Genomic DNA, 16,646 nt, shown 5'->3' on the forward strand with positions numbered 1-16,646 from the left:
CTCAATTTAAAATTTGGCAGTTGTAAAACCAATGAAAATAATCTAAAAACTTATGCTTTTAGATTTTTGGCAATGATGGGTTCTATATCCTTTACACAAATAGTCGAAAAGTCAATTAGTCGCTGGTTTCTCATTAAAAATTAAACATAAATGGAATATTTTGTCTTTTAGAACCCGTTCAGCCGAAAAGATTAAATCTAGAAGTAAAACATTTTATAATATTATTTCTATTAGTTTTATACCCGCCAGTTTCTTTTATTTATTATTACCTTCAGAATTATTATTCTGTTGTTTTTTTTTACGTTATGTTTCTTGTATAGAATTATTCCGTTTAATTATTTAATTGTTATTATATAGTTATTATTTAAACGTTATTCATGTTATTATATAGAATTAAGGGCTATTTAAAACATTTAAACATGGAACTATTAACACAATAATTTCCTTTTCTTTGCAACAAGAAATTGTATGATAAAAGCAGTATTGGATATACGTAAGCCCTTTCGGGTATAAAAATATATATATATATATATATATATATATATATATATATATATATATATATATATATATATATATATATATATATAAAAGCTGTACATGTAGCATGGATATTAACTCCAATATTATAACGATGTTAGCCAAAGCACCAATAATTTTCACTTAAACCAAAGAGTATTGGTAACTCATAAGAGTGGAAACTGGCGCTACTGTAAAAAAAAATCACCAAAGCCATCTAGCATCTGATGAAATTGGGCATTTTTAAGCCCACTTAATTAGCCATGATTTTCCCTCATCAAACCTAGGCCTACTAATAATTAGGTCTAATAATGTTTTTAAACAGTAGGTTAGCCTAGCCTAAAAAGCCAAATACTTGATTTTTTAAGATTTACACAGAGATTTCACCTTTAAGTGATATAAATATACAGATCAGGCCCAAAGAGCATGGGGAACTATGAGTTTTCAATACTATTTGGGTAGGCCTTTACCAATAATCCAGTTCGACTTGAATTTTTTCCACTTATTTAAAGACATTTTAATAATTTCGCCAGCCACTACGCTGCATCTGGCGCTAATTGTTTTCAACTCCTATCTTTCCGTTTCAAATCGCCGAAGTTTCCGCTCTTGTAGTTTCCCATGCTCTTTGAGGTGGACTTACTCTCAAACTAAACCTTTAAAGGGAAACTACACCTTCTTAAGCGTTGGTGCCATCTATTTTTACTCTAGCGCTCGCTACTACCAGGAAGTTTCCTGAATTTCTAAATATAGATTTGTATTTATCTAATTCCAAGAATCAGATTACATTTCTTTGTCCTTGGTAATTTAAGGGCAATTCATTCTTCTCATTGACTGCCGAGAGAAATTAATTTCAACTAGAGTTTCTACTCTTATAGTTTCCCATGCTCTTCGGCTTAAAGTATGAATTTTGCTGTCGTTTCCTTGCAAACGGTTAGCTTCAATCTACAATTGGTGAAAGCTTCATCTTTGCGGATTGGTTGGGACTTTAGATAACTGCATAGTCCATTTTGCTCTTTTATGAATCAGGGATTACACTGCGTTGTTATGGATATGGTGTGTTGTCAATTTAGATTCTTCTTACTTAGTTAATGGGTTTAAAGATTTTTTTATTATATTAAACGATTCATATATTATTTATTGGTATTTTACGGCGGTTAATTCCTTTAGGCTCTTGGAAAGTTACACGAACAGAAGGTTACAAGTATTGGAAATTGCTCCATGAAAAAAAAAAAAAAAAATAGCCTACCGACCAATGGTCGGTGTTGCGTAAGTACTGGTCTCCGGATTCACTGCCTTCGGCTGGGAGTGCAATGCCGGGGCGGGGGCCTGTAGAAAATTGCATCGGATTTTTCAGTGATTTCTTGTGGATGTATTTTTTTGTTTGTCTATTTGTTTTTGTTCTAGTGAGCTTTTCCTTACTCTCACATATCGATAAGTTAAATAAGATTACGTAAATAGAAAACAAGTGTACAAATACAAAGAAACAGAGGGTTGACTTTTAAAAATTCTGCGGCACAAAGACTGCCTTTTTTATTGCTGGGTCAAGATTTATTGTAGTCTTATTGCCTTAAGAAAATGCGTCACAGAAATAAACCAATGAAATATAAGAAACATTTTTAAAACAAAATCCCTCTTTTAACACAAATCTTTCATTTTCTCTGTGGCAAAATGGTAGCTCTACTTTATGAATTCCTTCCTGCTAAATTAAGGTTAATATTGCCTTATTTAATGATGTCTTTTTTTTAGATGGATTTACTTACTATTTGATCTCAAAGGCGTCCCTGTTGAGATTCTTTTCTATTACGCTGTATACCTAATTGTTTTAGAAGATTTATGTCCACTTGAGATAAGATAGGGCAAAGTTTTTTGTACTGGAGGCAGGCACATAAGAAGGGATTCATTTTCGGAGGTGGACAAAATTTGAAAGAGACGATAAAGAAAGCGAATGTTACTGAGAATATAAGGGATTATATGTTGAATCTGAAAATTCGTGTGATTTAAGGAATAGTGTGGGATATCTTCCCCCTCCCTCTCTTTTGGGTGCAAGACTAGAAGGATGAAGATGTTTTTCATTTTTCATTTCATTTATTCATTAATCACACATACATGTATATATATGACATAGCCCCATGGGGAGCCTATGTCAAAGATGAATGGTAAAAGAAAACCAATTAGAGGGCAGGGTTTCTGGTGTCATACTGAAACGTTATATGAAAACATCCTGTCTAAGCCAGAATATTTTAGCTTGTAATTATATTGTACAAGAGCCTCTTCAGCATTCTTATAAGTAAGAAAAAGTTTTATTATTTATTTAACTAAAAATACTAACTAATTATTTTCAATTTTGGTATAACTTAATATTTCCCATCCACTTAATGTTTCGGTTGTATCATTTGGAAGATGATCCTGGCTAAGCTAGAAACAAAGGGTTTGTGATATTGTGTGTTGTGCACCCCATGCTTAATAAAGTCTAATAACAAAGGCTAAGCTAGAAACAAAGGGTTTGTGATATTGTGTGTTGTGCACCCCATGCTTAATAAAGTCTAATAGGGTTAAATTGCCCTGTAAAGTATAGGCATTCGGACTCTTTTGCGGAAAAGATACTGGCACGCTGCCTGCTAATACTGCCAGAATATTTCAGGTTGTAAACGTATAGTTACATGTTTTGGGCACTTGTTTAGCCTATTCTCTTATAAGGGAACGGCTGTCCCCAGATGCGGCCTCTGAGGGGTTTCAAACTGAGTTGTTTTTCATCGATAATGTGATTTTTGTGGTGTTCATATTGTGATATTGATGGTAGGGGGGGGGGGAAATCGATATTGTGGGGTGCTAGAAACCTTAGCTTAGGAAACTTCGGGCATTTGAGTGTTTGGGTATTTGGGATTTTAGACTCCATTTCCCTTCTTCTGATTTTGTTTTGTTAATCTTACCCGTTTATACAAAATTTAATTTTTGTTTGGAACTTCTCCCTCCCCAAAAAATTCAAAAAATAGAAATCTGTGGCTGTTTGCCAAGTCGACCTTTCCTTTTTTCCAATTTTACCGAAAAAAAAAACAGCAATAAGCGTTAGTAAAACTTGTAAATAATAATAATTACAGATTAAATAATTATATAATTATGTTACTTTACTTGCTTAAACTGCTAATTTTAACATAAATTTGGTCTTTAAGCTGACACGAAATGCATTTTTTTTCTCAAAATTGGGATGGGTTTACAAAGTTAGGGTACCAATGATCTTAGCGACTAGTGCAAGCGCTAAGAATCGTCAGTATATAGAGTACGTTCATTATGCACATGTTATTCAACTTTCTTCCAAAATGCTTCTTGTAGAAAGTAAACGGAGTGGCACTTAATGTTGTCGCTAGATATTGAAAGTTTCACCAAAGCTCAGCAAAGTAGGGTATAGTTATGAAGTAGTATTCTCTCATAATTTAAAGATTCGTCGATTCAGTGTGTGATTACAACATTGTGAATAACAAATATTGTGACTAAAAAAAAACTTTTTGTTTCTTTAAAATTTCACATGGAATAACCAATCAGGTTTTAAAAAGGCTGAGCTGTTTTGCTCGCCTTTATGGACGCTCAATGAATAATGTGATTGGCTCACGAAAATATTTTATAGGCTTAAACCAGTGAAATCAAAGCACAATTTTAACCACAGAATTACAGGGAAATAATCTCTCTTTTTCTCTTTGCTGCATACGGTTATAAATTCAAGCTGTTAAACTGAGATCTAATCCACTATTTCTTCCCAGTAAAATACGCTTAATGTTTACATTGAACGAATATTATATTTGATATATTGATATTTTATTAGATATCACCAACATTTTATGAGTGAAAAAACAAAGGTTTATTGTCACTCACTGGTTATTTATTTACTTCAATTACTTTTTACTGTGCCGCTTATGATCCGTACCATTGTATAAAAGCATAGATTCTGTCATTTTGCAGGATTGAATTTAAAATATCTGTATATGTATGGGCTTACACTGGAGTAATGGTTAGTAGGGGGTTTGGTGGATTTTTCCGAGGGAAAGGTGGTTGAAAATATGACAAAAATATTTTTCTGTGTTGTTTTGTTTTTCTGTAAGGGCTCAAGAGATGGGCAGATTTGGAGACAAAGAAAGAGAGAAAAGAAACATAGCCCTTTTTAATGATTATGACAAGAAGCTACGTAGCTACCACCACTCCTTAAACAAATGGCTGAATTTGCATTTCGCGTCAAAAATAGAAAAAGAAATACTACTTAAAGATATGCAAATTACTACTTAAAGGTATTATATACGTATGCATATAAAAGAATGAAAAAAAAATTGAATTGGCGAAGTGATGGAACATTATTAGCGACCCTGCTTGTACTAGCAGTATTATCCGCAGTAATTAAATCCGTAAATAAAATTGTTGAAACAATTCTTTGTATAATGCCATAGAGGGGTGAATCTAGAGCAAAATCTTGGTGGAGGTCCATTGTGACAAGGGTGCCAATTGGCAAAATCTTAGGAGGGGGAATGCGACAAAGGTGCCAATAATTGACCGAATTGACAAATTTATTCTAAAAATAATGGTGAAAAAGAGAAACGGAAAGAGGACGCCAAAAAAATCTTGGCCCTCCCTGGCCCCTGGATCTGCCAGTGATGTTATAGATTGATGTTTGTATTAATTCAAATCAGGCTAGTCTTTTTTTTCTTGTACTTAATTCGCTATGACTTTACTTTGTTCTTACTAGTTAAATGTCTCTGTCACCGCAAATTGCTGTATCTAAGCCGATTTTTTTCCAGTATTTTGATGATGCTTATCGATCTCAATTGAGTTGTATTTTGGTGGACAATATTGAAAGACTGCTAGATTATGGTCCCATTGGTCCTAGATATTCGAATCTCACTCTTCAAGCACTGTTAGTTCTTTTGAAGAAGGAACCTCCCAAAGGAAGGAAATTGCTGGTTATTTGCACTAGCAGCACAAGGTACTTGGTTTCATTTTACTTCTCGAACGCGGAGACTATATGAAACTTATTTGACTTGAAACTCAAGCCGGTTTCTCACAGAATCATTTTAGAGTACAATGGCTTTTTGCACACGAACCCGACATGAGCTTTTCTTTCTTCTTTTTTCCCCAAAATCACGAATTTGGAAACGACTTGTGCCAATTTACAGTTAGATGATAATCAAAAGTATCGAATTAATGTATTGAAATAAAAAGTATGGAATGTATCAAATTAATTGAATTTATTAATTAAATAATGTAATGGAGCTGATGCTAACTAAATGTTATCCTTATATAAAGGCCATGAGAAATAAAAATCCTGTGAATAAAACCCAGGAATACAGATTCTAAGTGGGATTTTTTAAATGATGGCAAAGTTGAGACTTTTCTTTATAGAAGGAACTACTGCTAGCGTCACAAGCAGGGAAGGAGTAAAAGCCTTAATTAGCAATTAAGAAGTAAATTAGCAATTCAAATCACTTTTCCAAGCCCCAATTTGACCTGTGGTTTCCTTCCTGAAAGTTTAATTCGCGTAGCACAAAAACGCCCCAAAAGGAAGAAACGAAGCTGGTTATTTGCACAGTACAATTTACTTTTGGTATTATTATTATTTTGATATTTGCTTTATTTGTTATATATATATATATATATATATATATATATATATATATATATATATATATATATATATATATATATATATATATATATATATATATAATATATATATATATATATATATATATATATATATATATATATATATATATATATATATATATATATATATATATATATATATATATATATATATATATATATATATATTAATTTTTAATTTAAGTTATATTAATATAAATATATTAATATAACATTAATATAATATATTAATATTATTTCTATTTGTTTTATTATTTTGAAAGCCAAGACCTATGGTAAGCCTATTAAACTGAATATTTGAACCAGTTCCATGTTACTGCACCATGCGTTGTACAAAGTACAATGCACAAAGTTCAAGGAAGACTGACTTTAAGTTAAGCTTTTCAAAAAGTCTCCAAAGTGGTACTTTTCTCCACAAAATAGAACAGAAGAGAACTTTTCTCCACAGAAGAGACTTTTCTCCATCCATTTTTACGGCGTCACAAACATGGAAGGGGTGAATTTAGAAATTTAACATCCTCCTATGCCCTAATTTGGGGCATAGTTCCATTATTAAAAATTTAACTAGGGTTGTAGCACAACAACCCTGTTAGTTTTTGTTGTCATAAAGTCTCCACAAGGAATTTAAACAAGCAGTACAAGTTACTTTTTTTTGTTACTTGTGGAAGCCAAAGACTATAGAAAACTCAATAGTCTAGAAATTTGAACCAGTCCCATGTCACTGTATGAAGTCCCATGAATGTATGAAGTTGACGTGCAGTTTTTTACTTATCTTTTTTTCTTCTGCAAGACGATAGTTTTGGAGCGACTAGCGCAAAATTACCACTAAACGATTTGAGTAATTTAACCCATCATCTGAATATCGTTGAAATTCCTTGTATAAAATTGGCATGGTAACATAAAATCCAGAGAATCATCAAATATTAAGAAAAATAGACTAAGCCAAAGTTTTTGAAAAGTTTCACAAGTGAGACTTTTATTTGCAGAATAACCTGTGTTTATGGCATGACAAGCAGGAAATAAGTGAATGGAGGAAATTAAAACACCTTCCCGGACCCTAATTTGGGTTGTAGTTCCATTCCTGAAAATTTGATTCGTGTAGCGCAACAGCCCTGCTAGATTTTGCTATGAAAGTATCTCCAAAAAGAAGGGGAAAACTGACTATTTACGAAACTACTACTAGATACTTTTTTTTTATTTTAGAGACTATAAGATACCTATTAGACTTGAATTCTGAATCAGAGTGACTAGTGCCAAATACCCCTAAATTATTAGAGTAATATAACCCGTCAAACTCATTGAAGTTTGCCATTAGAAATTACATCATTGGAAATTATCGCATAAATGCCATAGGAGCATAAAATCCAGGGAATCGCTTAAGGTCAAGGAAAACAGACTAGTCAAACTTCTTGAAAAATTTTTGAAGTGAAACTTTTCTTTATATAATAACCTATATTTACGGAGTCGTAAGCACGGAAGGTGTGAATGTTGGATGTATGAACCCATTTAGCTTGTATTAAGTCCTGCCTTGGGATCTAACCAGTGGTAGATGTTTCATTACAATTTTGCATCCTTGAAAATTGCGTATTAGAGCAAGCACAAAATTTGAATTAGGTCTACATGGTAGTACATTACTAGGACTTAATTAAATTATATGGGGACTTAAAATTAAATTGTAATACTATTAATTAATAATATTACTAGGACTTCTATTTAATTTTGTTTCGCGTATATATTTAAGGCTCACTTTGCGAGTAATCCCTAATCATCCTGTCGAGGCATGGCTTTTGCAATCAGGGATAAGGACAATTGGTAGCAAAAAATAGAGGCAGGGGTTTCTGTCCCCCTAGGTATTTCTGCTTCTCCCCTAAATTTTGAGAAATGATACGGAGTATTTCCATTGAAAAAAATCGTCCCCCCTTCTCTCAAGTTAAAAAATAATTGTTTTTTATCTTCATCGAGAAATTGGAAAAAATTCTTTCCCTCCCCCCTACATTTTCGTGAGCTGGCCTCAGAGAACAGAAGTTATGGGAAAAAAACTAAAATGTATATTTATAAAAAAAAACGAAAGAAGAAAAGAAACTTGAGATAAGGGAAAAAAATAAAAAAAACTAAAAACGCAGACTTCTCAAAAAAGAAAGAAGAAGATAAAATGACTGGATTTTGGGAGAGAAAAAGAAGCAAACTGAAAATGCGCAGTTGCACAAATGCACAAAAATACACAGAAAGAAGAAGAAAAAATAACTGAAGATAGGGAAAACAGAAACAAATTAACAATGCACATATCTCAAAAAAAGAAGAAGAGAATATAACTGGAGGTGGGGAATTTACAACTTATTAGAATAGAATGCTACTCCAGGCTGAAAGAACCCTCTTTTCAAATTGATTTTACATCCGAATAATTACTGATGGCTCACTTAAAAATTCGTTTAGTTGAATTTATTCACAATGTGAGGAAGTTCTCAGTTATAGCTTGGTAATTTAAAAAAAATTGATGAAAATAAAGAGCGAAATTGAAATTAATTGCTTTTACAAAATCTCAACATTTCATTCTTAAAAAATGGGAAAACGTACTTTTTTTCTAGCTGGTGGTAAATGACAGTGGATACGGATAAATGGTAAATGACTTAATTAATAAAATCAGTTTTGATTTTCAGTAAAATGTAATTTTCAATAAAGCACTCCTGGTTTTAGGGGTTGGGGGGTTTAAAGCGGGTGGCGCGGCACAACTCTTGTTTGTTGTCATTTAAGTTGACTCAATCATTCATTTTAATCTCTTTTGGTTTTAGTTTTTGTTGACTCGTCCATAATAACTTTTGTTTGTTTTAAGTTTATCTTATTGCGCCACTTTATTTCCGCTTATTTTAGGCCTTAGCTCTATACTTTTCTTAAAAAGAAGTGTTTAAATTCACTTTTTAATTTCACCATTCAAAAGCTGTAGTTGGAGTTAATTCTTCGGAAAGGTCCCTAGTCCAGCATCACCGTCACCTAGTAAACTAGTAACATTCTCGTCAACTAGTAACGATACTCATCTAGCGGGTAGGAAGTAATGGCATTGAGCACTAAGGCTGTCTTAATCCTCATAGTAACTCTTCGTGCACCTGGGATTCGTAAAATTACTAGTTATTCGTTTTATACCCTTGAAAAAAAAATCCACAGAAAAAACTACAACAAAGTTTGGTATCAAAACTTTGGTTTCTTTGAGAGAAATAACGAATGCCACCCAGCTACATTGCTGTCTATCACCTATTTGAATAGGAACCGAATATTTCACTGAACTAGAGAATTGTATATCCAGGAAAGAGTTCAACATGACCTACTATGTAGTCTATTTTTCTAGATACGAAGTTAACTCCACGCTTCATCGCTATTGGATTCCAAGCTATTCAATTCAGTTATTCTTAGAATATACTTCCAGAAAAATAAAGCATCCTATTTTTTCCCACATTCAGAGATAATTATTGTACAAAAATTTAATATTAAAAAAAAACAGGTTTTTTCAACTGAAAGTAAGGAGCAACACTAAAACTTAAAACGAACATAGATTATTACGTATACGAGAGTAGTTACTCCTCCACAACACCTCGCTCTTTATGCTAAAGTTTTTTAGTACTTTTGAAAAAAAGCTTCTTATTGTTCTAATTAAACGAATATAGTGTTTCAGGAGTTGTTCTTGAAGAACTGGGACAGAATTCAGACTTTAGAGTCAAGAGCGAGGTGTTTTGGAGGAGTAACCCCCTGATATACGTAATAATCAATGTTCGTTTCAAGTTTTAATGTTGCTTCTTATTTTCAAATGAAACAACTTGTTTTTTTTATTTAATTTTTGATCTTTTTTAAATAATTCCAGGAAATCTTGCTACTCCTCCACAGGGAAATCCCTCCTCCTTAAAGGATTTATTCTCTAGACAATTCAACCCTGGTGAAAATTACCCCGGACAATTACCCTTAGCATCTCCACGTGTAAAGTTGTGTCGACAAAGAGAAAATAAAACACAAGAAGAAGTCTGTATTGGAATTCTGGCAAGTTTCCCCTGAAAAATTCACCCCCTGGAAACTTCCCTTCCCATGGAACGTTATCCCGTAGAAAATCACAACAGCAAAAAATCTCTCCCCCCCCCCCGAAATTTGTATGCATGCTTCTTAAAAACAAATACTATGCGTAAACAATGGGCAAATTTTGTAAATTAAAGGCCTATCTCTAGTAGCTGTGGGAGGGTCATGAAATCCCCAATGCATAGTTATTCGGCCTCTCAACTATACTGAACAAAATGGCTATCTCAAAGTTTTGATCCGACGATTTTGAGAAAAAAGAAGCGTGGGAGGGGACCTAGTTCGTTTATAGCAAATTTGTTTATTCATTTTTGTTTCCCAGTGAGACAGAAAAATGCGAATTCGCATCTGAGATGTTCGGTCCAAAATCTTGTTCAGGCTCTGGGAGATTCATCCTTAATTATAACAACACCAACCTAAAGGGAGTGGTTTGGGGGGGGGGGCAAAGAAACGAAGCTGCCCCCTTCCAAATAGTTTGGAAAAAAATTTATACAGCCCATGCCCTTTGGCTATCCAGATATGAAGCCCTCTTGCCCCCCTTCTCCCCCAATAAAAATGCTGAAGATTCGCCCCTGCCAACCAAATATGCTGAACTTTATGGCTGAATTCTATTGATAGTAGATTTCTGATAAACTGTTGAAAATGAAATTTGAAACGAAGTTAAAATTTGAAGTTTTATGTGGAGGCTGGAGGCTCACAGAGCCTCCACATCAGCCCCGAAAATCACCCTCCTCGTAGTCTCAGTGAGAGGCAAAGCTGACATAAGCCTTTTTCAAAATTTTATAAAAATGATGTCATTTCACTTGTTGATAGATGGTCTATCATCCATCCTAGGGCAGATCTAAGGTAGATAAATATAGAGTAAGGGTAATTCAAAAAGTTTATTTGAAGTGTTGTCGCAGCAAGATGATCAAGCCAAATAAGGTCTAATCTAACATGCATAAAAACAGTATAATTTTTATGATTGATTTAAATATGTAAAATTCACCGATTTTTATTTCCCCATCAAAAGCTATGTTTATATTTCGAACCATCCTATATATTAATTTTCCCATCTACCGGAACTCGATCAAAACTCCAGAAATTTTATTAAATGACCGGCTCTATCGTCTTACTGCGATATATCCACTGATCAGTTAATCATTTGAAGCCTGTATAAAACAAATAAAGTTAACTATGAAATAAAAATTAATGTAAAAAGTGTAAGTGGTACACCCTTAACTAATCAGCATCTAGACAAGTTGCAACAGATACTTTTGGATGGTCAACTTAAACGGATTTTCTAGGAACATATTAGTAGCGGAGTTCCCCAGCAACTATCCTTATTTGCCCTGGTTGCTAGGTGCGATAAACTAAAGCTATGGACATCTCTGTCAATCCGACTTATAATGATTAAATTAGAAGAAAAAAACTTAACAGGTTGTCAAGAAGATTTTATCTAAAAACATTATATGAGGTACTAACTTAACTTGTCAAATGTGTTAATTTCGTGAGATAAACAAGGAAAGAAGTTGACTAGGGTAAGTTCGGATATGTGGAGAAAACGGCCTCCCAGTTTTAACAGTTTATCAAGATAAAAATTTGAATTATATAGAGTATGCGAGATACTCAGCTATCTAGTCCAGTTAATTTCACGGGGCAAAAAGGGAAGAAAGTTGACTAGCGGCAATTTTAGACATACTGGGAAAGTGGCCTCTAAGCCTTAACATTTTTTTTTAAGACCGAAGGTTCGATGAACTACGTAGATCATATATTCAATTACCTAATAACATTGACTTCATGGGACAAATAGGAAAGAACGTTGACCCGTGATGAATTTAGACCTGCTGGGGAAGTGGCTATCGAGCTTTACCAGGTTGTTAAGACTGAAGGTTTGATGAACTAAATATAAAATATACTCAGTTATCCAATAACATTGACTCCATGGGACAAACGAGGAAGAAAGGTGACTCGTGATGAGATAGTGAGACTCGTGAAGAAAGTTCACTAGCGGCAATTTTAGACATACTGGGAAAGTGGCCTCTAAACCTTAACATTTTTTTAAAGACCGAAGGTTCGATGAATTACGTAGATCATATATTCAATTATCTAATAACATTGACTTCATGGGACAAACAGGGAAGAACGTTGACCCGTGATGAATTTAGACCTGCTGGGGAAGTGGCTATCGAGCTTTACCAGGTTGTTAAGACTGAAGGTTTGATGAACTAAATATAAAATATACTCAGTTATCCAATAACATTGACTCCATGGGACAAACGGGGAACAAAGTTGACTCGTGATGAGTTTAGACATACTGGTAAAGTAGCTTTTGAGCCTTAAAGACCAAAGGTTTGACGAACCTTTGGTAGGTTCGTCATGTTGACCTCTGGTAGCTTTCTGTTCCAATGAGTTATTAGTTGTAGTAGTAGGATAGCGTAGCTGAATTTATAAGCTTTGTGCGGATACAGTTTTTCTCTTTTTTGAGGATTGAAGCACAGAGAAACAGAAGGGGTACTTGTAAAATGATTTCACTGGCTGAAAATTTCACACAGTAAAACCAATCAGGTGAAAATTAACTTTAGTTTGATATATTGGCTTAAAATTTAACACTGGAACTAATCAGATTCTAAAATGGCGGGGTTCTTGGATTTCCTATCTGGAAGAATAATAAACAATTATAATAATAGAAACTACAGTAAAACAAAATATGAAAATGAATATACTAATCAATATAAACCTAATATAATTTGTAATAAATTTAAATAAATGTATAATGTAAATAAATAAACGAATGTATAAAATAGTATTATCTCATGGTATATTCCCAGAGACATTGAAACATATTTGTTTCAATTATGGCTGGTCTCCTCCAACTCCAATGAAGTAAATACACCACTGCAAGAAAATCCCAACAGACTGAAAAACAAAAGATCTTTTCTTTAGTTTGCCTCTTCCCCCTCCTCTACTGCCCAACTTCTTAATTTATGCGAGAGGCTGCTCACTTTCAAAATCTATGTACAACATTTAGCATATATCGTAACTATGTTCTGAGACCGCTGTACATGACGTACGATATTTTGCTCATAACGTTTTTTTTGAAATATTTTTTCCCTTGTCTTTGTAACAAGCTAAAAATCCCACAGTTTGAACAACTTAAAGTGGATGTTCCGTAAATTGTATGCAGTTATTCGTCTCTATTACTTGGAGAAAAAAAAAGGAATATGCTCTCTTTTTTTACTATTAATTCAAAAAAAATTCGACAGAACAAATTTTTCAAGGAAAAGTAAAGAGCCCCATTAAGCCAAAAAGGAGCGGAAATAAAGTCAAATAATCTTCCAAGCGTAAAACCGCCGCCAATCACTATCAATAAATAAGTGAACCTCAAAACGAACAGATATTACAATAAATAGCCAAGTAACAAACTCAAAACGAGCAAAAATTAACATTAGTATGGCAAACAGAAGATAATTTGCATAAATAGTTTTATTTTTTTTATTTAATTTTATAGCTTGCGCATAATTTGTGCTTTACTAATTGACACAAACAGAACATAATTTACATAAATAGTATTTTGTTATTTAATTTTATAACTCCTGAAGTTGACCTGAAAAATAAACTTAATATCATTCCCAAAAGATTTTATCTATGCTCTTTAACTACCTGGACACTTACACTCTTTTTATTTATTTAAATTGTAAGAGTAGAAGTAGTAATAGTAGTCCCCACAAAATTTTCAACTTAATACCCCTGGTCGTTCTCGACATGTTCCTGAGCTGGCTTATTGGCAACCAGAAACACAATACCTCTTCATTTACTTTAAAGCAGCATATAGTTTTAAAGCATAAAGGGTCCAATTGCATAATTATGGGGGAGGGGACATCCCCATTATCCCTAAAGACATAGTTGCTGGACCGTTCTACTATCCTGAACGCAATGGCTGTATCAAAGTTTTGACTGGATACGTTTAGAAAATGAGTGGGCTTGAAACAAGGGCTGCTTACCCCTCCAATCTCTTTTACTCTTAAAAGGGGCACTAGAATTTTCAATTTTGAATCGAATTAGCCGCTTTAAAAGTTTTAATGATATTTATGGCTATTATAAAGCGATAATGGATGTCATATTGCTTATATAACATTTTGAAAACCTGCATGCAAACAGTTTTTCGTTGAATTCAAACTCCTCCTAAACGTTCCCTAAAAGTCTCACCTTACTATACTTAGCGTCAATAGTTATGGTAACTGCAGTAATAGTATTAAAAATATTCTCATAGTGCCATCTGGCTAGTTCAAAATCCCCCATAGCTTACCCTTAAAGTTCTAACTTAACAATATAAGTTGTTCTTCAGATATTGCTTAGTCACCTCTTTGGAACCCCACATGCTCATAGTTTATTTTGGTTTAGTTCAATATCCGTCTAAATACTCCTTAGAATTTTCACCTTAATACCCTTTTAAGCAGTAGCAATAGCTATACTAGTATTAGTAACAGTATACCCATAGCACCTTTAGTTTCTTCAACACTTTCGACATCCACCGAAACTTTCAGCTTAATACCTTCAACCATTCCTGAAGCATCTTTGAAGCGTCTGCTTGACAACCTGTGTGGGCATACTGTGTTTCGAATAAGTTACATGCTGTTTATATATATTCTAAATTTAATGCCACCTTAATACCCTTAGTTTCGATATCAGCTGTAGTAGTAGTAGGAGTAGAATTAATAGTAGTAGCTTAAGTTTTACTGGCAAAAGTAGTAATAGAAGTAGTAATAATAGTAACAGCAGTAGCAGTATGAGTAGATGCAGTAGCATTAGGATGCAAATATTTTCTTTTGGTTAGTTCAACATCCCTTACAACAAGCCCTGTTTGTTTCCACTTCACACATCAAACTGTTCCTCAAATATTACTGTTACACACTTTTGACAACCTGCATACAGACGGTGTGTTGTGATTCAGTTCACCTTCCTTGCTCAAAATTCCTTGATAATTTCACCTTCATACCCCCTCAGCAATAGCTTTAGTAGTAGTCACAATATTAGTATTGATATTGCTAGTGGTCAGTAGAACATCCCTCTCATCAAGTCCTGGAAGTTTCAACTTTATGTAATATCCATTGCTATGACATTGCTGCTATATCCTTTTGATGACCTCTACTTTCATATACTTCTTGAAATTTTCGTCTCAATGCTCTTAACCTTACAAGTAGTTGCAATAGAAGTACTAGTAGTAGTAGTAAATTTAGCAGTAACAGTAATTAGCAGTAATGTGCACATATAGCCTTTTGGTGAGATGATCTTTCCCTTTAAGCATTCTCTGAAAGGTCTAACTCAATACCCCAGATAAATTCTTGAGATACGCGATTTTAACAATGTGCATGCACATTGCGTCTTTTGATTGTGTAGCAGTAGTGGTAGTATTGGTGGGATGTAAATATTACCTTTTTGATCATCTCCCTTATTTCCTGAATTTTCCAAATTAATTTACTCAGTTAAACAGTCCCCTCAACATTCTCTGAGAGGTTCGCCTGAATTTCCTTCGTCTTTATGGAAAGCAAAGTTCAAACACGCATACCTTTCTCAATAACAAATACTATGTGTAAACAATAAACGAATTCCCAAATTACTGCATTTGTCCTGACGACTGTGAGGAGGTTGACAGCCCCAAAGAAATAGTTACTGGACCTTTCAACAATGCTGAACAAAATATATTTCCTAAAATTTTGATCGGATATTTTTGGGGAATAATAGGCTTAAAGGCTTAGGGGGGGCTGATTGCCCTCCATCCACTTTTGACTCTTAAAAAGGGCACTAAAACTTGCGACTTCCAATCAAATGAGCTCCATCTGATCCAAAGTTTATATGATACCCATTCCATGAAAATTTTATATGCCCTGGGTCTCAACTTACAACCCTTGCCCATGCGCTCTTTGGGATCGTGTTCACCCTAAAGACATTGTTATACGGTTTTCGGACTATTGTAACAAAATGAGTACCTCACAATTTCAATTGAATACGCTTCGGGAAAAGAGGGTGTCAGGATAAGGGAGGGGCTTGTTGCTCTCCATCATGTTTGACTCTTAAAAGGGATCTAGAACCATACATTTCCAATCAAATGAGCCTCTTCTAAAGTTCCACTACCACCCCTTCCGTGAAAACCTCATATGCCCCTGGGGCAAAACTTACAACCCTTTCCCCTAGACTCTAGGGGATTCTGCCAAGCCCAAAGGCCTTATTATATTATATTTGGACTATTTTTGAACAAATGGCTGTGTTAAAATCTCGGTCGGATGCATATGGAGAAAATACGAGGAGGGTGGCTGCCGCCCAATCACTTTGACTCCTAAAAAGGGCACTAGAACATCTAATCTCCCACCTAGTGATCCGACTGCGGAGTTTATACAACCACCCTTTCCATATAAACCTTATATGCCCCTTATGGATAGCTTAAAACC

At 34.0% G+C, this 16,646-nt stretch overlaps 1 protein-coding gene across 1 annotated transcript in view; it reads left to right on the plus strand.

The window, feature by feature from the left end:
* LOC136034996 (vesicle-fusing ATPase 1-like) overlaps positions 1–16,646 on the plus strand; it is a 267,443-nt gene that overhangs the window by 220,715 nt on the left and 30,082 nt on the right. Inside the window, exon 12 of the mRNA XM_065716566.1 lies at positions 5,301–5,485. Within this exon, the coding sequence (XP_065572638.1) occupies positions 5,301–5,485 (185 nt within the window). The remainder of the gene's footprint in view (positions 1–5,300; positions 5,486–16,646) is intronic.

Source organism: Artemia franciscana, chromosome 13 (assembly GCF_032884065.1).
Source record: "Artemia franciscana chromosome 13, ASM3288406v1, whole genome shotgun sequence".
In the NCBI taxonomy this organism is placed as follows: Eukaryota; Metazoa; Arthropoda; class Branchiopoda; order Anostraca; family Artemiidae; genus Artemia; species Artemia franciscana.